Source organism: Orycteropus afer, unplaced genomic scaffold, assembly GCF_000298275.1.
Source record: "Orycteropus afer afer isolate SDZICR_OR568_19922 unplaced genomic scaffold, OryAfe1.0 scaffold00107, whole genome shotgun sequence".
Classification (NCBI taxonomy): Eukaryota; Metazoa; Chordata; class Mammalia; order Tubulidentata; family Orycteropodidae; genus Orycteropus; species Orycteropus afer.
The window spans coordinates 5,927,807-5,953,311 of NW_006921694.1; the positions used below are offsets into that span (position 1 = coordinate 5,927,807).

The following is a 25,505-nucleotide window of genomic DNA, read 5'->3' on the forward strand; positions in this document are numbered from 1 at the left end:
GGCAGTCGGAGGACTGACGGGGACGCAAGCCAGCGGGTCAGTGCCACTTTCCTCCAACATTTTTTTTTCCTTTCTTCCCTTCATCTGTACTCTGTCTTCCTTGCCTGCCTCTGCTACTTCCTCACTTTCTCACCAGCCCCCTACTGCCTACACTCACTCTTCCCACTCTCCTAAAATCCCTCGTTCGTCCTGTTCACGTCTGTTCCCAGCCCAGGATGTCCATCCCATCATGCCGGTTGCCACACCGACGCCTTTCTCTCCGCCGCCCAAGTTCCGGCCTCCAGTGGCCCCCACTCTTCCCGGAGAAAAAGGATCCCCGCCAAAGGGACCGCCCCGGTGTGGGTCCTCCCCCGCCCAGGGGGCCGGCCGGACCATAAAGAGCCACGCTGCGCCTCCAAGCCCAACGGTGAGCGCCCGCAGCTCCGCGTCTGCCGCCAGGACACTAGCGCCCCGACAGCAGTCCTGCACCCCGCGCTCCGCTCAGCGCCGCGCACCCTTCACCTGCGCTGCTGGCGGAGAGCCGGGACAGAGGGACAGCGCGCCTCCCGGGGACACTGAGGCAGGGCTGCTACTGCTGTCACCCGCGGGCGCACCACGGGAATCAGGAAGAGTCAACATGCTGGCCCGACACGGAGCTGCCTTCCTCCTGCTGCACCTGGTCCTGCAGCGGTGGCTGGGGGCTGATGCCCAAGCCACTCCTCAGGGTAAGTGGGCTTCGGCCCCGCGCGGAGGCGACCGGCACGAAGTCGCGCCGTCTGTGAAGCCCGCGCTCGCGCGCTCGCTTGAGCCAGTAGACAGACCAGTCCCTGCGCACTGCTAGACCCCTTGCTCCTGGGACCTTGCTCCTGGCTCATCTGTCTTCCTGGGACCTGAGTCAAAGCATATTGTGATTGGAAGTGGTGACTAAGGTATAGAGTTTTCTAAGATCGATTTCCAGTGATGAGACCGATTCCCGAAACAATAGTTGTGAGGATGCAAAACCTATTTTCATTCTATGCGAAGAAGTGTGGTTTCCGTCAAAGATTACCACATGACGCTAGATCTCTGAAACGTCCTGTGTGGTGTAAAGTGAGATGTGAGTTTTGTACGAAGACTGGTATCCGTCCCCTGAGGGCCTTTTGTGGCCCTCCGCTTGGCCCTTGGCCCTAAATTCTTCAGACAGAGCAGAAGCAGTGTTGGCCAGGTTGAGATGGATGTCCCTGGGAAAAGCGCAGCCTTACTGTTTGCCCTGAGGCCTGCTCTTTTCCTTGAAACCCAAAAAGCAAATCCTCTTTAAGGAGTCAGCTTAATCTCTTGATTCCTGAGATGAAATACAAAAAGGAAGATCAGAAAAATTGGTCTTTTTCTATGAAAAGACAAAAATTTGGTAAATAATTTGAAAAGACAACTGGATAATCAATCCTCAAACCCCTTTGTGAGATGAGGTGGAAATTGCTGTTGGGCAGGAAGCATTTAACATTAAACAGACTTTTTGCGTGGAGATTGAAAGGAGAAATGATTTAAGCAAGGAGTTCTTAGGACTTTAACTGGCTATCCAGCATGGTGACCTTCTTGTGTTTGAAATTAGTGCCTGCATTTGTTTGTAACTGAGAAAATAAAACTGGAAAAGATACAAAACTTGAAGTAAAAGTAGATATTCATCACAAATACCTAGTGGAAGCCTTATGAGAAATGCCTGTGAGGGTACTCCAAACTCCCCTCATGTTCATCCATTTAAACTGTGTTTTACCCAAGTAACTCATCTTGATTCCATACCAAAATAACCATTAAACCAAACCCACTGCCTTCCAGTGGATTCTGACTCAATGTGGCCCCCCTAGGGTTTCCAAGGCTGTAAATCTTTACAGAGGCAGACTGTCTCATCTTTCTTCTATAGATTTGGTTAGCAGCCAAAACCTTTAACCATTACACCAGCAGAGCTGCCTTGATTCCATAGCAGGCAACCAGATTTATCGTTTCAGAGAGTGCTGTATTGTTAGCTTTGGGTTTGGGCTGAAATGTTTGAAATGCTGTGGTCTATAATATTTTTTCATTATGATCCGTGCTTCTAGCAAGATAAGAAAGGGAGATTATTGCAGTGGTTATGTGGCATGGTTGAATTTATGAGTATAACATTTGTGTAATATAAATTCTTGACATTTGAACGCACAACTTCATGGTGTCCCTTGGGTATGGATTCCTGTCACTCCTTAGATGAAGCTGCCTGACTGTTCTATGGAAGCTTGAACACAGTTTATACAACCTAAATTATCCTGTTAATTTAGTCGCTGTAGATAATCTGATTAAGTCAAGTTTCGATAGATTCCTTTATTGAGTTATCTAGTTTGCAATCATCAACTCAACTGGATAATTTGCTTATCTCCTTTTTTTCTCTGAGTTGCATTGCTAGAGTCTTAAATTAGTATGTATTCGATTTACATACCATGGTAGTTGGGCTCATTGGTAGCAGTAATTTCACCTCTAACCACTAGAAGGTTTTACTTAGTACTTAGATCCTAGTGCTATTACTAAAATGTAATAACATTAATAGAAGTTTGTAGTGTCTCATTTCCTTTTCAAAACATTCTCTAAACTCATTACTAACTAATCTCAACTCTGCCTCTTGAGAGAGAAGTGGATCAGACCATCCAGATTTAAGTGTGGCAAGTTTAGCCTGAGCAAAACTATTGCCATGGTTATAGTCAGCAACAGAATTAAGAACACCAAGAGTTTAGTTTTGAATGCAGTTCCCATACCATAAACACACATCTCTTTTGTGCAAATGTTTTGTAGCAAGTGGAACTTTCAAACATATTGCTTTATTTCCATTTACCCTAACTAGTAGAAATGTAAAGTTTCCAACTCTCTAGAAATTAAAACTTTTCATTTTCCTTTTGAAATACAGTAGGCCATAGTCTTTATGTTTTGGGGGTGTAGAGTGCTATAAGAAATAGATTAGATATTCTGCTTTCCAGCATGTCTAGTATTACACTGGTACATGTGAAAGAAACAATATAGATCCAGTTTGAAGACAGAATGTCTTTTAAAAACAGTAAATATTACTGAGTAACTGTTTTACTTCTTTTCTAACTTTTATTCATTTTCTTCTTATTACAAAAGCAGTACTTGTTCACTGCAGAAAATAAAAAAGGAAATAGGGTAAGCAAAATTTAAAAAAAGGAAATAAAATTATATAACTTAAAGATAACCAAAACTCAAAACCAGACTCACTGCTGTCAAGTCAATCCCAACTCATAGTGAGTGGTCCCTCCTTAGATTTCCAAGGTGGTATCTCTATGGAAATAGATTGCCCAATCTTCCTTCCAAGAAGTGGCTGATAAGTTGGAACCACCAGCCTTCCCGTTAGCAGTCAAATGCCTTAGGCACTATACCATCAGAGCTCCCGACTCAGAGGTAGCCACTACTAATATTATGTTATGTAGTCTTTCAAACATTTTTCTATGAAAATGTTTATTTCAAATAGGTTCACGTTATACATATTTTGTATCTTTTTTTCATAATATATCATGAACACTTTTCCATATCTGTAAACATTTAGCTGCATTACTCTTTCTAATAGATAGTATTCCATATTTTAGAAAAACGAACATTTAAGCCAAGTCCTTAATATAGGATGCTTAAATTGTTTACCATATTTTGACATTATAAACAACATTTTGTTAAACAGTTTCATTGCCCCCAGATGCCACAATCTCTGTCAAGCCCTTCTTTATTTGCAAGGACAGTTTAGAGCTTCAGGTCTCCTCACCCCTTCCAACTAGAGTGCTTCACATAAATCCCTTCTATATAGAAATTTTAGAATTACTAGTAATGGCTAATAACTTTGTATCTAAATTATTCACCATATTTATTCATTATTCCCTAAGATGAGTTCTATACGTAGAATTATTAGATCAAAGAGTGTGCATAAAAAATTTCTTTTAAAGAGCATGCATATTTTAGAGCCATTTGATAGCATTATTTAAACTGTCTTCAAAGTGTATACAATAGTTTAAATCATACCCCGAAGTATACAAGAATGTCCATCTCCTGCATCTTCACCAACAATTGGGTATTATCATTTTATTGTTTTCCAGTTTGATGGTGACAATAAGCTCTTGTTTAAATTATCAATTCTTTCAGCATTAGTTAAGCATATGAGCTTTCATTTATAAACTTATTGACCATTTGTTATTCTTTTCTTATGAATTACCTTTTCAAAATAGTTGCCTATTTTTCTTCAGAGAATGCTTATCATTTTGTTGATTTGTAATAGCTCTTATAAGTTATGGATATTAGCTTTTTAGTAACCAGATTATTATATCCAAGAGGCAGCTCTAGGTGCTGAAGCGTGTGCAGGCTATTGGATTTGTTCAAACAGTGTTCAAATAGACTCACAGAAATGCTAAGTAATTTCTACTGAAATTACCCACATTTGGCCTTCGCCTTTTAAATGACTCTGGACATACTCTCTTGAAGGTTTCATAAATATTACAAAGTTTTTGAGAGAAAGTGCTGTTTGCTTCATCAAAAGGAAGTTATAAATATAGATTCTAGTTTTTGTAGACCAACTTTATCAGTCAGGGTAGAGTCAAAGCATATAAACTACAGTGTTTTGTTTTTTGTTTCCTTGTTGGTATTTTTTTATCAGAGAGACAATGGAGAACTATAAAGGCGCAAAGAGAACATTGAGTTATGACAAAGGTAGTAAATAGTTTTGTTGACACTATCTCTGCCACTACATCCATGCTTTCTGCAGCATTCCCTCCCTCATTTATCACTTACCCGGAAAATACAATTGGCTTTAGTCCCAAACCTATGTAAGGGACTCCAAGGCAGAAATTCACTAGTTGGGGATACAAGGAAAACTATGACTTTAGATGCTCTCACCTGCCCCCTTGTATTTTAAGTCCTCAGTGCTTTCCCTAGTGGGTATTTTGAAAGACTTTTTTTTAGCTAAATCCAATTTTGTGTTTGCAGATTTAGTTTTTTTGAGGGCCATCCCCCAGTGGTAAATACTGTGCTATATTTCTTCTAGCTCAAATGTCCAGCCACTGTAACAGTGAAAAGGAAGAACTAGTGAGTGTGGCAATGTGGGAAATGATTTCAAAATTAGTTTATATTCCTTTATCTTCAGTTACTTGTCAGATTGCCCCCCCCATAACATATGTTTGCCTCAAAGTTAAATTGTTAACTGATTGATCCTTTCTCCTCATTCTTCCCAGTTTTTGACCTTCTACCTTCCCCCAACCAAAGGCTGAACCCAGGCATTCTGCAGCCAGTCCTGACAGACCCCACCTTGAAGGAGTTCTATGTAATCTCCACCTTCAAGTTGCAGACTAAAAGCACAGCCACCATCTTTGGCCTTTACTCTTCAACTGACCACAACAAATATTTTGAATTTGCTGTGATGGGACGCTTAAACAAAGGTAAGCAAATTTGCAAAAATAATTGTCTTCAAAATTTTCTTTTCCTAATCCAGAATTTCCTTAAATGGCTGCACAAATTTATTCTCACTTAATGTTCATTTCAGTTTTCAAAACCAAATTTGTGTTGTTTTATATTTACCTATAATAGGGAGTGGCATAATGTTGGAAAAAGGAATGAAGAATTACCTGTGGCCAGGATGCCCTTTGACCTTGTCATATCTTCATGTTATTCTGGACCCAGTTCTGGAAAGGACAGGACCCAGAACAATTAGGCCACCTACAACATTTGTTTGTTCCCTTGGAAGCACCTGTCTTAACTGATGTAACTCCTAGCTCTGAAAGCACCTTCCAGGCCTTGATGCAGAGAGCATACCTCATCAGGAAAGCAAAGTGAGCTGCTCACTTTCCTATGCTTTTCATGCCAATTTACCTGGATCCGTCACCTGTTTGATCCCTGTGTTGTCATAGGTTCTACTGCCAACATGAAATGACAAAGAAATGATTCCCAAATCTTTTCATCTCCTTCTCTTCCACTCATGCCCTGGGGACCACAACTGTTCCTACTTATTGAGGAATGTGACAAATATGTGTTTGTCCTGCCTCATGCATAGCATAAAAATAGAAGGAAGGTCCTTCTGGCTAGATTTTATATTTATTGCAGTTTACTGCACAACATGGACATCTTGAGTGCTTCATAGTACCCTCTCTTCAATTCTAATTGTTATTGAACACATAAATCTGCAGACATTAGGAGCTGAAAGAAACTCCTAATTCTTAGCTTTCGTTGCATTAAAAAGTTGAGAGCAAGGCTTAAGGTGCAGGAAGAATGAAGCTTTAACTCCTTCTTTTACATCTAGTTCCAACATTTCCTTCCGTCCTCTAACCCTACTCAGAAGTCTGACTTCTTTGTCTGTCCCTCACGGCCTCTATGATGTGGGATTTGATGAGGTTCATATAATGAACAGAGTCATGGACATGGTCAGCAGATGGTTCAACCATTCCTGCCCCCTTTTCCCCATCATCAGCTATGATGGGAGGTAATTTAGCCTATCTTTCTGCCTCAAATCAGACAGCTCCATTTTGACTCACATCTATTGAAGGAACTACTCATTTAATAACCACCTGATACTCAGATGGTGATCTGTAAAATCACTATTATTCATCTAAATAGCAATAGCTTCTCACTACACTGTCTATTTTAGATGCATCAGGAATATTTTTCTTGTACTTCATTCAACTTCATGACTAGAAACTCTATGCAGGATGGGAAAACTCTGCTCCTTGCTTTCCTGAATCATACCCCTGTTTCTAAATTGGGAGCTCTGGTGGTGTAGTGCCTAAGGAATTTGACTGCTAACCAGAAGGCTGGTGGTTCAAACCCACTAGCCACTCCTCAGAAGGATGGTTGGTCAATCTACTTCTGTAGTGATACTTCCTCAGAAACCCAAGGAGGGGTTGCTATGAATTGGATCTGACTCAGTAGCAGTGAGTTTCGTTCTTTTGGGATTTATTTCTAAATTGGTTAGTACCATGTGAGAACCTATTGTTGAATGTATCTGTTGCCTGGAAACACAGGAAGCATCTTCCCCTGAATTGATTCTTTCTGTTTACTTTATATAAACAACAGCCACACCAGATAGATGGGCAGGTAGATAGATAGGGAAGGAAGTTGTGAGGGTGTTTCCTCTGAAGAATCTCCAGTCATGTGACTCAACTGTAAATATCAGATTATCTCCATGTTAGGGGAGAACATGAAAGGGTTGATGAACACCTCTCCACCCTCCAGCCTATTAGAGAACATAGATGACTCTTGGAAAAGAGTCATGAAAGAATCCAGAAATGAAAGTCCTCAAAAAAGAAACAGGATTTTATACTAGCATTCACACTTAGCCGAAAAATGTAGAATAAAGCAGAAATTTCACTGGAGCAATAGGAAAAGTACCAGGATTTGCCATAGTTGATGAATCTGAAAGTTCTAGTAAAGAGCAGAAGCCCAATCTGACTGGAACAATAAGGAAAAGCCATTGGCTCCATTACATCCGAGGAAAAGATCTGGCATGTGGTTGTGACTCCTTATTGAGGTATTCAGTGGTGGCCATCCAGGACTGCTATAGTTTATGGGGGATGTGGGGAAAATTATCATCCTAGAGGGTGAGCCCCAGACATTATTCAACCTGCCAAGGTTCAGCTGATCGCTTGATTTGCGTGCCAATCAGTGAAACAGCCAGAAGAAATCAAGATGTATCCTTGCTGACTTAAAAGTCCTAAGTAGGAAATAAAAAGTATCCTTCCCTCATTAAGGGCCATGGCATAGGAGGGGAAAGAATTTGACTACGTAGAAAATACCAAAGAGCAAGATCTGATTGTCTGGACCTGAGGTGAGTTTTTGGAAGAAAGTGAAGTGTAGCCCCTGAAAACTGAAGAATGTGTTTGCCTCCACTCTACTGTCATCCTCTCCAAGTTGTTCCATCTATGGCTGCCTTATTACCATTCCCAAAGCATAACTTGGATCAAGTTACACCCAACCCAAGAGACCTTCAATGACTCCCAATTCCAAACTGAATGAGCCACAAACACTTTTTGGTGGGCTTTCAAGGCTTTCCAATTTATTGCTCTTCCCAACCTCCTTGCAGCCTGAGCTTCAGCTAGATGGACTAGCCACCATTCTCTCTACCCATCTGTGCTGTCCCTCCTCCACCACCCTTTTGCTCTTAACAACCTCTACTCCCCTCAGTATATGCCTTACAGCATCTCCAGACACCAAAATCCTACACATTCAAGACCTATCTCAAACTCCTTTTAGAATCTTTTTTTTTATATGATTTTGTACCTCTCAAGGAAGATACTAATCTTAGTTTTTCTTCGACATCTTCTGTCCAGTAAATTGAAAGCTCTCTTAAGTTAGGGACTGAACATACCTCAACTCACCCTTATATCTACTGCAGCACCTAACATAGCCTTGTATAAAGAAGTGGCTCATGAACAGACAGAATAGAATAAATGGAGGCTGAGAAAAGTGACCTTGCATGTTAAAGAAGGCACACAGCATTGAGGGAATGCTAGAAGCACAATGCCTGACACATATAGATGTTCAAAAAACGTTTTTGAATTAATGGATTTTGAAAACCATTTAGATGTGGACATAATAAGACAAATGATTTATCAGATTATTAATAATAATACAAGTAGTATAATTCTGATAGAAGCTACCTGGCTGGATAGAAGACATAGTTGATGCTTTTCTTGCATCTGGCATAGAGGTAACTTTCCAGTTTATAGCACAAGTTAGAGTTACAGTTTAAAAATTTAATACATGAGTACATCTCTGAATCAGTCTTAGCCTCTATTTCGCCATCACTAAAGTGGGAACCCTAATAGCTGCCTCACATGTTTATATTGAGAACTGAATTACATGAGATACATCACATTTTTTAGACCAAGAAGCTCAATTAAAATTTCAGGTTCTTTTATTACTTGGTGGTGTTAGGAGATGTGTACTATTTGGGTAGCTATCCACCAAAGATAATGATTTGTTCAACTCCTGACTTACTTTGATGACAGCTTCACCTTGCAGAAAAAGGAAACGACAAGGAGAACTGCTCCTTTAGTTTTAATCTGACCACCATTGAAGAGAAACTTGGTGCTCTAGATACAAAGGGTACCCCAAGAATTTGCAGTAACAGCTGGAGAGATTCAGTCAAGCTCCTTAGCCTAGGAATGTTGTTGTTGTTATTATGTGCCATTGAGTCAATTCTGATTCATAGTGAGCCTATAGGATAGAGTAGAATTATCTCATAGAGTTTTGTAGACTGTAATCTTTAAAGAAGCAGATCACCAGGTATTTTCGATGGAGGTAGGTTCGAACCTCTGACTTTTCCTTTAGCAGCCAAGTGCTTAACCACTGCACCACCAGGGCTCCTAACCTAGAAACAGAAGACATCAAAAGATTCAAAGTAGTGATATGAACCTGCAGGCTGAAGAGAAATATAATTTAAGAAAGCTGAGAAAGTTTAAAAACTGGAAATTTGGACCTAATAATGAAGGGGAGGGCAAGGAGGTGCCGCAAATGCTCTGGTGGCATAGTAGGGAAGGGAATTGGCTGCTAACCAGAAGGTCAGTGGTTCAAACCCAACACTAGCTGCTCCGTGGGAGGAAGATGAGGCAATGTACTTCTGTAAAGATTTACAGCCTTGGAAACTCTATGGGGCAGTTCCACTCTGTCCTATAGTATTGCTATGAGTTAAATCAACTCAATGGCAATGGGTACAGGTAATAATTATGGAGTCCTTAAACAATGTACCAGGACTATGCCACAGGTACAATACTCACTTTCTCTTCTAACTTTCACAGTTTCTTATGACATGTTCTTGGATAAGCTCAAATTTAAAGGGTCCATATGCAGAAAATGGAAGAAAGAATTTTAAAACGACACAAAGCTATAATGATTAGGACAGAAAAGCTGAAACCTTATTGAGTCAAAGTTAGTGATTCACATATAAGATAATAGAAAGGCTGTTTTAACTATATTTTGAATAAGGAAGAATAAATCCACTATCTGGAATAATTAATACAAGATTAGCAGATGATAGGAATAAATCAAAATTACTCAGCTCTTTTTGTTCTTCAAGTTATCAAGAAGGGACCAAACATTGTTAAAAGAAAATAAAAACCCAAGCTACATGAGGAGATAGCAAGAAAACTCCCAGTTTCTTTAAAGAGTTTAATTGTCCAGGTCCAGATGAATATATCTTGGGGTACTTGGGGAAGAAAGTGAAAATGAAGCCACTTTACATTTAGAAATCACAGAGAACAGAAAGGTTCTAAAAGACTAGGAAAAGCAAATGTTTGGATTTTATGAAGAAAGAAAATGTGGATTCTGAAAATTACAGGCCAGTGAACTTCAGGACAAACACTAGTGAATTGTATTATTATTCATGTATTTTGGGATCCCCTTTCTTAAGCTGTGATTATGTGAGGGCAAAATGGGTCTACTTCATGGAAAAGTCATGCCATTTTTTCAGGTTATTCCACCATCATTAGCAGAAACTCAGTGTGCCCTAGGCAGTGCCCCTCTCTCACCCTCCCTCTTGCCCATAGTAATCATTAATGTGTTCTCTATACATTTGCCTATTTCATATGAGTGAAATCGTACAATGTTTGTCCTTTTATAATTGGCTTATTTCACTCAGTATGATGTTTCAGGGTTCAACCTTGTTGGAGCATGTGTCAAGACTTAATTTCTCTTTATTCTGTAACATTTTATTTTAATTTGTATTTCTTTATTGGAAGTTCATCATCTGTACATTTCTAGCCAAGTCTCCCTGAGACACACTGGACACAGATTTTTTTTGGAGAGGGGGAAGGTAGAATGAAAATAATCATGTTTCAAAACAAACCTACATACTTGTCATTGTGAAGTGCCATTGAGTTGCCTCCAACTCATAGCAACCCTGTGTACAACAGAAAAAAACACTGCCCAGTCCTGTGTCATCCTCAAAGTCCTTGCTATGCTTGAGCCTATCATTGAAGCCACTGTGTCAGTCCATCTCATTGAGGGCCTTCCCCTTTTCTGCTGACCTTCCACTTTACTAAGCATGACATCCTTTTCTAGGGAATGGCCCCTTCTGACAACATGACCAAAGTAGGTGAGATGAAGTCTGGCCACTCTTACTTCCAAAGAGCATTCAGGCTGTACTTCTCCCAGGACAGATTTGTTCATTCTTCTGGCAGTCCATGGTATTTTCAGTATTCTTAACCACCACCACAATTCAAAGGCATCAACTCTTCTTTGTTGTTGTTGTTGTTGTTATGTGCCGTCGAGTCAAACCCGACTCATAGCAACCCCTCCTTGGGTTTCCGAGGCAGTATCACTACGGAAGTAGGATTGTCCAACCTTCCTTCCGAGGAGTGGCTTGTGGGTTTGAACTGCCAGCCGTCTGGTTAGCAGGCAAGTGTCTTAGCCACTATGCTACCAGAGCTCCCCAACTCTTCTTTAGTCTTCCTTATTTATTGTCCAGCTTTCACATGCATCTGAGGCTATTGAAAATACCATGGCTTGGGTTAGGCACACCTTAGTCTTCCAAGTGACATCTTTGCCTCTTAATCCTTTAAAGAGGCCTGTGGGGTGGATTTGCCCAGTGAAATCCTGTGTCTGATTTCTTGACTGAGCTTCCATGGGTATTGATGCAGATCCAAGTAAAACGAAATCCCTGACAAGTTCAATCATTTCTCCATTTATCATGATGTTGCTTATTGATCCAGTTGTGAAAATTTTTGTTTTCTTTATGTTGAGGTGTAATCCATACTGTAGTGCTGGGGTGCTTCACCCATCAATAAATGATTATGGTAGTTAAGTTTATGTGTCAATTTGGCTGCGCCTGGTTGGGTGGGCAGCTGAATGTAGTTATTCCCCATGGTGAGACTGGTAATTAACTCCATGGTGGAATCTATTGGAGCAGCTGAGTAGCTGCTTTTGGTATGTGGTCTGCTTCCCGTATATAAGAAACAGCTTTGGGAATGGTCTCTAGCTTGTGGCACACTTGAACCCTGAATATAGCCGAGTCATTGTTCAGCAGCCTGCCATGATCTGCTGATCTTGGGATTTTTAATGGACTTGAATTAATGGCCTGCCATGTGGTTGGTAACATTGGGACTATGCCTTGTTACTTGTCGACCTTGGGTTTTTCAGCCTCACAACCAATAGCTGAGTGAAGAAAAGCCTCCAGCTTCAGTGGGCCGGGAGCAGGAGGCAGAGCTAAAGGCCAAGGTTGAGGGGCTTTCACCCAGTCCCTAGAGTCTGGCACTTTGAACTCGGACTTAAAGCCTCCAAGGTATAAAAGAATAAACTCCTGCTTGTTAAAGCTATCCTATTTGTGGTACTAGGTGCCCAGCAGTACTAGGTAACCAGAACAATGATTAACATAGCAACACCAATGTATTATATAACAATAATGGAACTTTCCCAGAAATAAATGTAGTCTCACATTCATACAGACAAATTTTAAAAAAACGAATTATGCCAGTTTTCTTTTTCAGTAAAGTTTGAAACTGGTAGATCAAACGGATGCTGTGGACATAATGTATCTTCACTTCAGGAAAGAATTTTGTGAAGTCACTCATATATTTATGAATAATATGAAAAGAATGAGCTAGATAATAATACTGTTAGGGGTTGCTAAGTCACCTTATATATACCCAAGTATCTAAAGACTGTGGGAAAAGTTCTGTTTGGGGCATTGAACTGTTGAGTACATCAGTGACATAGGTGAAGACATAGACAATATTTATTGTGTTCGCAATTGGCACAAAGCTGGAAAAGAGAGTTGAACATGTTGGATGCCATCATCAAGATTCACATGACCTGCTAGGCTCACACAATGGGCCATAGACATGAGATGAGACTTAGCAAGAATAAAGGTAGATCCACCATCTAGCAGAGAAAAGCAAATTGGAGAAGTACAGGATGTGGATGTCCTATTTAGCAATAATAAGACCCAATCAGTATTTAGCACAGTGCTCAAAAGTGTTAAATAAATGAATGATTGAACAGATATTGTGATGCACTGCATTTAAAAACTCCTTAAATTTTGGCTTCATTCATGCATACATGTGAGATTAAGGAAAGTAATTCTCTCACTATACTCTTAATTGCCCTGACTATGTCTAGAATACTACACCTAGTTCTAGACATGTTTCACAGGGACACTTAACCAGAGATTATCTTGAGTAGAGTCATCAAAGTAGCACCCATCTGGACACTATTTCATACCACATTACAAGTCAAAAAGTTTAAAGGAGCTGGAGAAATAAGAGTCAGACACAAGACACGAAAGATATGATAGTTTCCTTAACATATTGGCAGCATATCATTTGAAATGAGGATCAGACCAAATCTGTCTATAGCTCTGAAGAGTAAAATTAGAACCCATTGGTGGAAATCAGAGGAAACAGACATTGGCTCTGTATTAGGGAAATCTTGGAGAGCTTTCCAGAAGTGAAGTGGGTTTCTCTGCAAAGTAATGAGTTTTCTGTTACTTGAAATGTGCTGGTAGAGGCTGAACTATTATTGAAGGGATTTGTGAAGTAAGAGATAAAGCTGAGACTTCTAATGCTAATATTCTGTGATTCTACTAAGGCTAGGGAGGCTCTGTGGGTGCTTAAGAAATTCCTTTACAACTCTCTCCTACAGCGTGACCTTGGAATTCTGTGCGCATTCTCACCTACCATATAGTTGTGTACAATAAGGCTCATAATTTTTCAAAATACAAAGCCCTCTACATATGTTTAATATTATGCTTTGTTTCTATTCAGTGGATGATTTATTTGCATTCTCTGTATATGTGTGTGTGTGTGTGTGTGTGGTCTGTAAACTTTACATTTGTTCAAATCACTCTAAGAAAATTTTGAAACACACAGACTATATATTTTTCACAGTTAGAATTCACCCAAAGGACTTTCAGGAAAATAAATTTGATGAGTTATCTTTTATATGTATTTCCAAAGCACTAAAGTTACAAGACCTGGTGTTTAGGGCATACAGATAAATAGGCAAAGGAAAACAAGAATATCCATCACAAGAGACATTAATGGCAAAGAAGGTATTTTTTCAAAATACACAATGATTAAAAAAGAAGAGGAAAGACCAGCAATGATGGCTTTCATCATATATTTTAAAGTGTCAAAGAGCACCATCATTTGTCAAGCAAAGCAGAAAGTCCCAGATTAATTACCTTCATAGGTTTGCTGCATGCAGGGCAGCTCACAGTGAACTCCTTTTGCCTAAGGAAACGAAATATTATCATTCCAATTCTTTAAAGCTGGCACCCTGCTTCATTGCTTTACATTCAGCAAATACAGTGAAACCCCCCCCAAAAAAAAAAAAAAAATTCACTGCTGTCAAGTCAATTTGACTCATACTGACCCCTCCTTAAGTTTCCAAGACAGTATCTCTACAGAAGTAGATTGCCCAATCTTCTTTCTGGGGAGTGGCTGGTGGGTTTGAACTACCACCCTTCTGGTTAGCAGTCAAATGCCATAGGCACTACACCACTAGAGCTCCTAGCATATACAGTAGACCCCCCTTATCCACAGGGGATATATTCTAAGACCCCCAGTGGATGCCTGAAACTACATTTAGTACCAAACACTATATATACCATGTTTCTCCCATACATACATGATAAAGTTAATTTGTCAATTAAGCACAGTAAGAAATTAACAACAATAACTAATAATAACATAGAATAACTTGGTAAAATAATGGTTACTTGAACACAAGCACTGTGATACTGCAATAGTTGATCTGATAACCAAGGTGACCACTAAGTGACCAACAGGCAGGTAGCTATGATATTTAAGATTGCATGTCAACTTGACTGGACCATGATTCTCAGTGGTTTAGCAATTATGATGTAGTCATCCCCAATGATGAGATCTGTTATGATATAATCACCTCCAAAATGAGATCTGCTATGAGGAGCCAATCTTTTGGAATGGAGTTTCCTCAGGGGTGTGGCCTGCTCCTAATTTATATGGATGTTCTGGCAAGGTTCTCTGGCTCAGTCTGGATCCTGCATCTGACCTCCAATTCTTTGGACTTTAGCCAGCACCTTGCCATATTACCTTTTTATCTTCAGATCTGTTAAGCTACATAGCCTGTGAGTCAGCAGCCAGCCATCTTACACATCTGTCTTGTGTTAGTCAGCCACTACAGTTATCTTTTCACCATACTTATTCAATATGTATGCTGAGCAAGTAATCCGAGAAGCTGGACTATATGAAGAAGAATATGGCATCAGGATTGGAGGAAGACTCATTAACAACCTGCGATACGCTGACAACACAACTTTGCTTGCTGAAAGTGAAGATGACTTGAAGCACTTACTGATGAAGATTGAGGAATACAGTCTGCAGTATGGATTACATCTCAACATAAAGAAAACAAAAATCCTCACAACTGGACCTATAAACAGCTGCATCATAAATGGAGAAAAGATTGAAGTTGTCAAAAACTTCATATTACGTGGTTCTATAATCAACGCCAATGGAAGCAGCAGACAGGATATCACACGATGTATATCACTGGACAAATCAGCTGCGAAGAACCTCTTTCAGGTGTGGAAAAGCAAAGATATCCCCTTGAAGACTAAGGTGCACTTGACACAAGCCATGGTATTTTCAATCGCCTCATATGCATGTGAGAGCTGGACAATGAATAAGGAAGACCAAAGAAGAGTTGATCCTTTTGAGTTGTGGTGTTAGTGAAGAACGCTGAAAGTACCATGGGCTGCTAAAAGAACTAACAGATCTATCCTGGAAGAAGTGCGGCTGGAATGCTCCTTGGAAGCGAGAATAGCCAGACTTCGCCTTACCTACTTTGGTCATGTTGTCAGAAAGGACCATTCTCTGGAGAAGGATGTAATACTTGGTAAAGTGGAGGGTCAGTGAAAAAGGGGAAAGTCCTCAACAACGTGGACTGACACAGTGGCTGCAGTGATGAGCTCAAGTATAGGAGGGATCGTGAGGCTGGCACAGGACTGGGCAGTGTTTCATTCTGTTGTACATAAGGTCACTGAGTCGGAGATCACTCAACGGCATCTAACAATGACAACTGTGACTCCTGTGAGTCAGGAGAAGCCTCCAGCCTAAGATCTGACCCATGGATTTGGGACTTGCCAGCTTTTACAACCTTGTGAGCCATTTCTTTGACATAAATCTCTCCTGTATGTATGTATGTGTGTGTGTGTGCATGTGTGTATGAGCTTCACTGGTTCTACTTCTCTATGGAACCCACCCTATGACAGTAGCATATACAGCATGGATACACTGGACAAAAGGATAATTCACATCCCAGGTAGGATGTCACAGGAGGTCATGAGATTTCATCATGCTTCTCTGAACAGTGTGCAATTTAAAACTTATGAAATGTTTATTTCTGGAATTTTTCATTTAATATTTTTGGACCTCTGTTAACCACAGGTAACTGAAACTGTGGAAAGATAAATCATTACTACACTAATATTTTTCACTACTGTACTAATATTTTTGATTACCAGGTCTGCTGTTTTTAAAAGCACCTTTTGAAAAGCCTTTCCTGAGATAGAAATATTTCAAAACTTCATTGCTTGGGTTTGCTGTTTTCATCTCTTGCCCATCATTGAGATCATATTTAAATAGGCTACACTACATAGATGTGTTGATGATTACTGATGATCAGAATGCAAAACTTGGAAACAAGGAAAAATCACCAGTAGTTGGAAAATGTGGCCTTGTGGTAGAAGTGACGCTGGAGATCGCATGATAGCATTTTGCAAGACCAATGACTTATTCATTGCAAATATGTTTTTCAACAACATAAATGGTGGCTATACACTGGGACTTCATCAGATGGAGTACATAGGAATCAGATCAACTACATCTGTGGAAAGAGGGGCTGGAGAAGCTCACTATCTCCAGCCCAAATAAGGCCAGGAGCTAATTGTGGAACAGACCATCACTGCTCATATGCAAGTTCAAGTTGAAGTTGAAGACAATTTAAACAAGCCCATGAGAGCCAAAATATGACCTTGATTACATCCCATCTGAATTTAGAGATCATCTAAATAGACTTGATGAATTGAACATCAATGACTGAAAACCAGAGGAATTGTGGAATGACATGAAGAACATCATCCGTGAAGAAAGCAAAAGGTCATTAACAACACAGGAAAGGAAGAAAAGACCAAAATGGATGTCAGAAGAGTCTCTGAAACTTGCTCTTGAATGGAGAGTAGCTAAAGCAAATGGAAGAAGTGACAAGACAAAAGAGCTGAACAGAAGATTTCAAAGAGCAGGTTAAGAAGACAAAGTAAAGTATTGAATGAAATGTGCAAAGACCTGGAGTTAGAAAATAAAGAGGGAAACATGCTTGGCATTTCTCAAGCTGAAAGAACTGAAGAAAAATTCAAGCCTCCAGTTGCAATATTGAAAGATTCTTTGGGCAAAATATTAAATGATGCAGGGAACATCAAAAGAAGATGAAAGGAATACACAGAGTCACTGTACCAAAAAAAATTGGTCAATGTTCATCAATTTTGAGGTGGCATATGATCAAAACCATGGTGTTAAAGGAAGAAGTCAAAGCTGCACTGAAGGAATTGTGAAAAACAAGCCTCCAGGAATTGATGGAATATCCAGTAAGATGTTTCAACAAATGGATGCCATGCTGATGGCACTTACTTATCTATGCCAAGAAATTGGGAAGACAGCCACTTGGCCAAATTACTGGAAAAGATCCATATTTGTACCCATTCCAATGAAAGCTGACCCAACAGCATGTGGAAATTATCAAACGATATCAAAGATACCACATGCAAGTAAAATTTTGCTGAAGATACTTCAAAAATAGTTGCAGCAGTATATTGACAGGGAACTTCCAGAAATGCAAGCTGCATTCAGAAGAGGATGTGGGATGAGATATATCATTGCTAATGTCAGATGGATCTTGACTGAAAGCAAAGAATACCAGAAAGATGTTTACTTGTTTCAATGGCTATGAAAAGACATTCAACTGTGAGGATCATAACAAATTATGGATAACGTTGAAAAGAATGGGAATTTCAGAACACTTAATTGTGCTCATGAGGGAGTCCTTCAAACAGAATGAGGGGATACTGCATGGTTTAAAATCAGGAAGAGAGTGCATCAAGGTTGTAGCTTTCCACCATACTTATTCAACCTGTATGTTGAGCAAATAATCTGAGAAGCTGGACTATTTGAAGAAGAACATGGTATCAGGATTGGAGAAAGACTCATTAACATAACCTGTGGTATGCAGACAATACAACCTTGCTTGCTAAAAGTGAGAATGACTTGAAGCACTTACTGATGAAGATTAAAGACTACAGTCTTCAGTATAGATTACATCTCAACATAAAGAAAATTAAAATCCTCACAAATGGACCAATAAACAGCATCACAATAAATGGAGAAAAGATTGAAGTAGTCAAAGATTTCACATTACTTGGTTCTACAGTCAACACCAACGAAAGCAACAGTCCAGACATCAGATGACGTATTGCACTGGGGAAATCTGCCGCCAAAGACCTGTTTAAAGTGCTGAAGAGCAAGGAAATCTCTTTGAAGACTAAGGTGTGCCTAACTCAAGCCATGGTGCTTTCAATTGCCTCACATGCCTATGAGAGCTAAACAATGAATAAGACCGTTTTGGGTTATGGTGTTGGCAAAGAATTCTGAAAGTACCATGGACTGCCAGAAGAACAAACAAATCTGCCCTAGAAGAAGTGCAGCCATAATATTCCTTGGAAGTGAGAATGGCCAGACTTCATCTCACCTACTTTGGTCATACTGTCAGAAGGAGCCATTTCCTGGAGAAGGATATCATGCTTGGTAAAGTTGAGGGTCAGTGAAAAAGGGTAAGGCCCTCAATGTGATGGACTGACAGAGTGGCCACAATGATGGGCTCAGGCATAACAAGGATTGTGAGCCTGGCACAGGGCTGGGAAATGTTTGTTTTGTTGTACGTAGGGTTGCTGTGAGCCAGAGCCAACTCAACGGCACCCAACAACAACAGGGCTGCATTGTTCCTCTGTCGGGCTAGTATGCATATGTCAACATGTAGCTATTAGATATGGCCATAAAATTGGGCTCCAAATAATCAAGGATACAAAGATGTTAAGTTTAGAGGGAACAGATTTATAGAAATATGCCAATAGAAACCACATCCTCATTATTATAAAAAGGTATCCTTGTGGGTAATAAATATCAGAGTTAACATATGGATACTCTATTTTATCTATTTTTCTCCTTCAATAAATTGTTGTATTAGGTATTGTCAGGTGCTATGGCCAAAACCCAAACCCACTGCAATCGAGTTGATTCTGGCTCATAGCAACCACTATTGGGTTTCCAAGGCTGTGAACTTTTGTTGTTGTTGTTGTTGTTAGGTGCTGTTAAGTCATCTCCAACTCATAGCAACCCTGTGCACAGCAGAACGAAACACTGCCCAGTCCCATGCCAGCTCCACAATCCTTGCTATATTTGAGCCCATTGCCACAACCACTGTGTCAATGCATCCATCTCATTGATGGCTTTCCCCTCTTTCATTGACCCTCCACCTTACCAAGCATGACATCCTTCTCCAGTGAACGTTTACAGAAATAGATTTCCTCATCTTCCTCCTGCAGAGCAGCAGAGCAGCTGGTAGGTTTGAACCACCAACCTTCTGGTTAACAGCCAAATGCCTTACCAGTATGTCACCAGAGCTCCTTATATTTTAGGTGCTATGGAGTATGGGAAAATTAGTAAAAATAGGAGTTTATGTTCTAGTAGAGAAAATAAGAAATAAATATAATACTAATACTTACATCTGTGTAGCACTTTATAGTTTTGCATTTTCTTATTTGGTCCCCACTGAAAACAAAATGACATAGGAAGGGCAAGTATTATTAACTCCATTTAAATTTGAGGAGCTCTGGTAGCGTAGTGCCTAAGGCACTTGACTGCTAACCAGAAGGCTGGTGGTTCAAACCCACCAGCCACTCCTCAGAAGGAAGATGGGGCAATCTACTTCCATAGCGATACTGGCCTCAGAAACCCAAGGAGGGGTCACTATGAGTCGGGTCCGACTTGACGGCACGTAACAACAACAATTTAAATTCGAGAAACTGAGGCTTAACAAAATTAAGTGGCCCAGGGTCACATAGCTATTGAGCCATGACTGGAATCTGAGTTCTGGAAAAGCACCCCTAGAAAAGTATCAAGAAAGTGTTCAAGGAATATGTTTGAGAGAGAACTTCCAACTGTGTGGAACAAGGAATACTTCAGGGAGTAGGCTACAATGTGAGCTGGTCTTGGCTCCAGATGTGTAAAATTATGATGGAACAAAAGAGCAATGGAGAACGGAATATTGCGCAGAAAGACAAGGGTGAGGGAGCCTGGAAAAAGCCAGAGGTGTGAAAACATAGGTTGGCTGGGTATCAGCAATGTGGTAGGTAACTAAGGTGGCTGGAAGGACACTGGTGATGCAGTGCTTAAGACATTCAGCTGCTAGCCAATAGGTCAGTGGTTCAAATCCACAAGTCACTCTGTGGGAGAAAAATGAGGCAGTCTGCTTCTGTGAGGCAGTTCTACTCTGCCCTATAGGGTCACTATGCGTTAGAATTAAGTCAGTGGCAGTGGGTGTGGTTTTAGTTTTGAATTCCGGGCCAGCCCCTGGATAAGATGCTTAGACATTTTAATGAAATTCTGGGGAGTTATTAGGAGTCTCTGCGTGGCTCAAATGGTTAAGCACTTGGTTGCTAACTGAAGAGTTGGTGGTTCAAATTCACCTACAGGTGCCTCAGAAGAAAGTTCTGACTATCTACTTACAAAAGGTCACAGCCATTGAAAACCTTAGGTGCAGTTCTACCCTGAACTGCATGAGGTCACCATGAGTTGGAATCAACTTGGTGGCAACTGGTTTGGTTTTTTGGAGAGAGCAATTGATGAGGCAGTGGTGGTTCAGTGGTAGAATCATGATTTTGAACTGGTTCAAACCGGTTCAGTCAAGGCTGCTGCAACAAAATTGGAACAGACACAAATTTGTACAATGTGGGTATTCCAGAACTATAATGGGAACAGGAAGAATTTTGGGACAAAGCCCTGGAATGGTAGACTCAGAAGAGGCTCCTTTTCAGGATCCTGATGAAGGAGTTTGGATTATTGCCAGAACTGTGGAGAGCAACACATATTTGAAGCAGTGCAGTCTACCACCATCTGTGATGTTTCTGATTCTGCTGGTCAAGAAATTCAGTTGCTATGCAACATGCACACTGCCTTTGTTTTCTGAGCGAAACATTAAGTTTCTAGTAAGGCATTGACCTGTAAGTTTTCTTGTTCCAGTTTTCATTTAGGTACACCCACATTTTAGAATTTGGGTTCATTCCAGTTTTGTTTCATTGACCATGATTGAAGGGGGAAGAACCGGTTCAAAGCCCTGGCCGGGAGTCTCACCTTCCATGAAGGAGACCTGGTTGATTTCTGACCAGTGTACCTCATATGCGGCCACCACTCATCTGTCAGTGGAGGCTTGCGTGTTGCTGTGATGCTGAGCAAGTGTCAGTGGAGCTTCCAGACTAAGACACTAAAAGAAAGGCCTAACCATCTAGTTCCAAAAAACATCAGCCAATGAAAACCCTAGGGATCCCAATGGTCTGATCTCTTTCTGCGTGTGGCCACCGTAAATCGGGAACACAGGGCAGCTAATAGTAACAACAACAGGGAACTATTGAAAGATTTCATTTACTTGCTTGTGTGTTTGCCTTGATAAGGCAATAACTTGATCAGAATTGTTCAATAAGAAGCTTGATCTATCAGTTTGAAGAAACTGAGTGTGAGGAAAAGAGACCTTCAGTAGAAAGGCAAGTTAGGAATCCTGCAGAGGAACCCAGAGGTAGAATAGAGACAGAGAAACCCTTTGAGATAGGAACACCTGCTGACCTGCAGCCTTCAGTCTTAATCACAGATGCGCCTGAGCTCAGTGTACCAGCCCTGTAGGAAAACCAGGCCGAAATCACCAAGAAAACTTGTTTTAGCTTGTGGATAGTGGGAAATGAGCCTGAGTCAGTACTCAGCTGCAGTGCAGCTGAAGAAACAGAGCTGTACCACAGACTGTTTTCCTAGTGTGATGCTCCCCTGAGTGGTGACCGAGCAGAGGTGTGGTAGAGCTAGGAGGGAGGGGTCCTTCCAGCTTCAGTGGAGGCTGCATTTTCACTCCTTTCCGGTGGTGAGAAATGATTGTCTTAATCCCTCTAACATTCTCCATGTGCTATTTCCTCCATGCTATGTGCATATTGGGCCAAGACTGGGCGAGGTGAGCATCAGGGAAGGGGGGCTGCAGAAAGGAAGGGGACCATGTCTGTTCTCTCCCTGTCCCAAGGGTACTACCTCTGACAAGTTCAGGGAAACTCCCACTCAGCAGGCTAAGCCTTCTGGGGACAGAGCTTTGGGCCATTTCCATACTCAGTAGACTGATGTTGAGTTTCCTGAGCAGGTTGCCTGTCTGCCCTCTAGGATAGTCTTAAAGCTCTGGAGATAAAATAAGTACAGAAGCACTGAAGTAAGGAATTTGCAATAAAAGAAAAAAGAAGAAAAATGGAAGCCATAAGAGAAATGACAATTATTGGATCAAGTATGAAGAATGGTAAGTGTCAAAGCACTTGATAATTTTTCTGCTAACAGACATTGTGAAGATGGAAGTTTCCACAATTCTCCTTTTTTTTTCCCTTGCTATTGTCACAAGATCTAGGAGCATGAGGAATTTATCATTTCAGTGCTGCACTGCAGCAAAAGGCAAGGCAGAAGTACAGAATCCACCACAAATGAAGAACTAAACACAATAGTAGGATTTTGCTGTCTGGAATAAGATGCTAAATTACTATTCACACTAAACATTTTTTATTTTATATATGAAATGCTTTAAATGCAATCATCTAATTCGTCATTTAAATTTCATATTCACAACACTTAATGTGCACCTGCTATGTGCAAAGTACTCTTCTAGGTACTATTTATAAAATTAAACTCAGCTATTCAGATATGAAAATAAACCATGGCCCACATGCCCTGTGAAGTGCTGTTAAAAGCAGGCAACATGCCCAAGAAAATATGTTTCCTTTGAATTTCACAGAAATCTGAGTTTGGTGAAGAAAACCAGTAGTGTTTGTTTTAAGCCACTATGTGTATCCTCTTGAACTGTTAATATGGGGAATAGAAGGTGGTGACCATAACTAGAATAAGAAGATACTGAGTAAATGTGTGTATGACCTATGTCAAGTTTGGTGGTCTAAGTGTTATTTTTATTGGCCTTTAAAAATTCCAGGTATTTGCAAAACTGTTCTAAGTAATAAAGAAATAGAATATTTAAAAAATTGAATTTGTGCTTGTGTTTAGACTCAGTTCCCCCCACCCACCCTTACCCCACCATGGATATTATATATGCCTCCAATTTCCAGCCATGCAGATACTATGGTAAATTTCAACAATTAGTATTAAATAAAAAGGTAAAAAAAAGTTGTGTTTTATCCCAGATGTGAAATAATCTTAAGAATTTCCACTTGTATTTTTTTCCTTCCCACTTTTTTCTGTCTCTTCCCATCATGTAGATTTAAGTTTTACCAATACTTTAGGAAACTTAGTCTTATAGTATATTCATAGAAATGCCTTCTAGTTAGTCCGCCTTGCCAGAACCTTACCAGGTTTTTCCTGTAGGGGAGTAAGTGGTGGTGACTACATAGAAGTAGGAGATCTTCTGACTTCTCCACGACATCTCTCTGCAAAACAGAACCTGAAGTCAACTGGCTCTCTCCACCCACGATCAAAGGGAAAAAATAAATCTAGTCAGAGTTTGGATGGGGTGGGAAAATGAATCTAGAAACTCTAATGCAGAGGAAGATTTAAAATATATCCTTAAAGTTTCATCATAATGACTGTTTTGGTTTGGTTTGGTTTGGTTGTGTGAGTGTGTGATGGTACAACATAAATCAGTATTCATGGCTAGCTAGCCCACAGGGCAACCCCAAGTTGGCATTTACATTCTATCTGAAAAACTGTAGTAGGTCTGATTTACTTGCAACAAAACATGGATTGACAGCAACACAATTGGTGCATGTGTGTGTGTTTCTTTTCTTTGTTACTTTCTGTATTATGTAAGTAATGCATGTTCCTTGTAGAGAAATTAGACAATGAAGATGAGCAAGAAGGAAAAAAACAGACATCATCCAAGCACCCAGCAATGACCATATTAATGTTGACATATTTTCTTCTAATTTTATGTGTATGTATATAATCTTCATTACATAAATATTTCCAGAAACCAAACACACTGCTGTGGAGTCTGATCCTACTCGTAACAACCCCTCCTTGGTTTTCTGAGGTGGCATCACTACAGAAATAGATTGCCCAACCACAATGTATATGTCTAAAAAGAGGGATGTATGCACATATATATATAAGCCAATTGTGTTGCTGCCAGCCTATGATTTTATACATGTACACATGCATCTTCTTTTCCGGAATAAAACTATACAGATTCAGAACTTCCTTTTTTCATGGAACAAAATACTGATAATGTTTTTTCAGTTTTTCAATATTTTTAAATTTTCAATTTATATTTTATTATTAGTGTAAGTTGACATCCTCTCTTTTTAGGAATACATGTTGTACTAAATATTCATTGTAACAAATGTTCATGTAATGAAGATTCTTATCCATGCATCTTGGTGTTTTTATAAAAAAAAAAAAAATCCTTAATTTCAATTCCTACAAGTGGCACGTACTTTGGACATGTTATCAGGAGGGACCAGTCCCTAGAGAAGAACATCATGCTTAAAGTAAAGTAGAGCATCAGCAAAGAAGAAGAAGACCCTCAACAAGATGGATTGATACAATGGCTACAACAATGGGCTCAAGCATAACAATTGTGAGGATGGTGTGGGATGAGGCAGTGTTTTGTTCTGTTGTACATAGGGTTGCTATGAGTTGGAACCAACTTGACAACACCTAACAACACAAGTGGCATTGCTGGGCCATGGACCTGTACATGTTTAAGGTTATGATATAAATCACTCAATTGTCCAACATGTGTATGAAGACTTCCCAACATATGGCAGCCAAAGACTTTGACTCACACCTTTGGAGCTACAACAACTTTCCTCCCTTGTTTCTGGGATTGTTTATAGTAGTGAATTTGGGGATGCAAGTGGTACCTGCGTGTGAATCTGGACATATTATTAGTAGACTCACTTAGATCATGGGAGCAAATTATTTTGGTCTTTATAGCAAACATCAGCCAGTGGACTTCATCAAAAAGGGCCCATCCAAAAACAGATTTTACTCAAGGTACAATATATTCAGGACAATAATGGAATGAAAACACAAGGCAGAAAAGTAGAATTTTAAAATTTGCATGAATTTTCATTTAGTGAGTTTAGGAAGATGTTGAAAAGATAAGTCACCTGCATAGAAAAAGAAAACAAAACAGAAAATATGATATTGGATCTCCATCTTATTCCTTCTTTTGTAACCATGGATATGGTTGTTGTTGTTGTTGTTAAGTGCCGT

At 40.0% G+C, this 25,505-nt stretch overlaps 1 protein-coding gene across 1 annotated transcript in view; it reads left to right on the plus strand.

The window, feature by feature from the left end:
* Positions 1-616: 616 nt before the first annotated feature.
* The window catches only part of THBS4 (thrombospondin 4), a 71,351-nt gene continuing 46,462 nt past the window's right edge, over positions 617-25,505 (plus strand). The window contains exons 1-2 of the mRNA XM_007943462.2: positions 617-704; positions 5,205-5,408. Of these exons, the coding sequence (XP_007941653.1) occupies positions 617-704; positions 5,205-5,408 (292 nt within the window). The remainder of the gene's footprint in view (positions 705-5,204; positions 5,409-25,505) is intronic.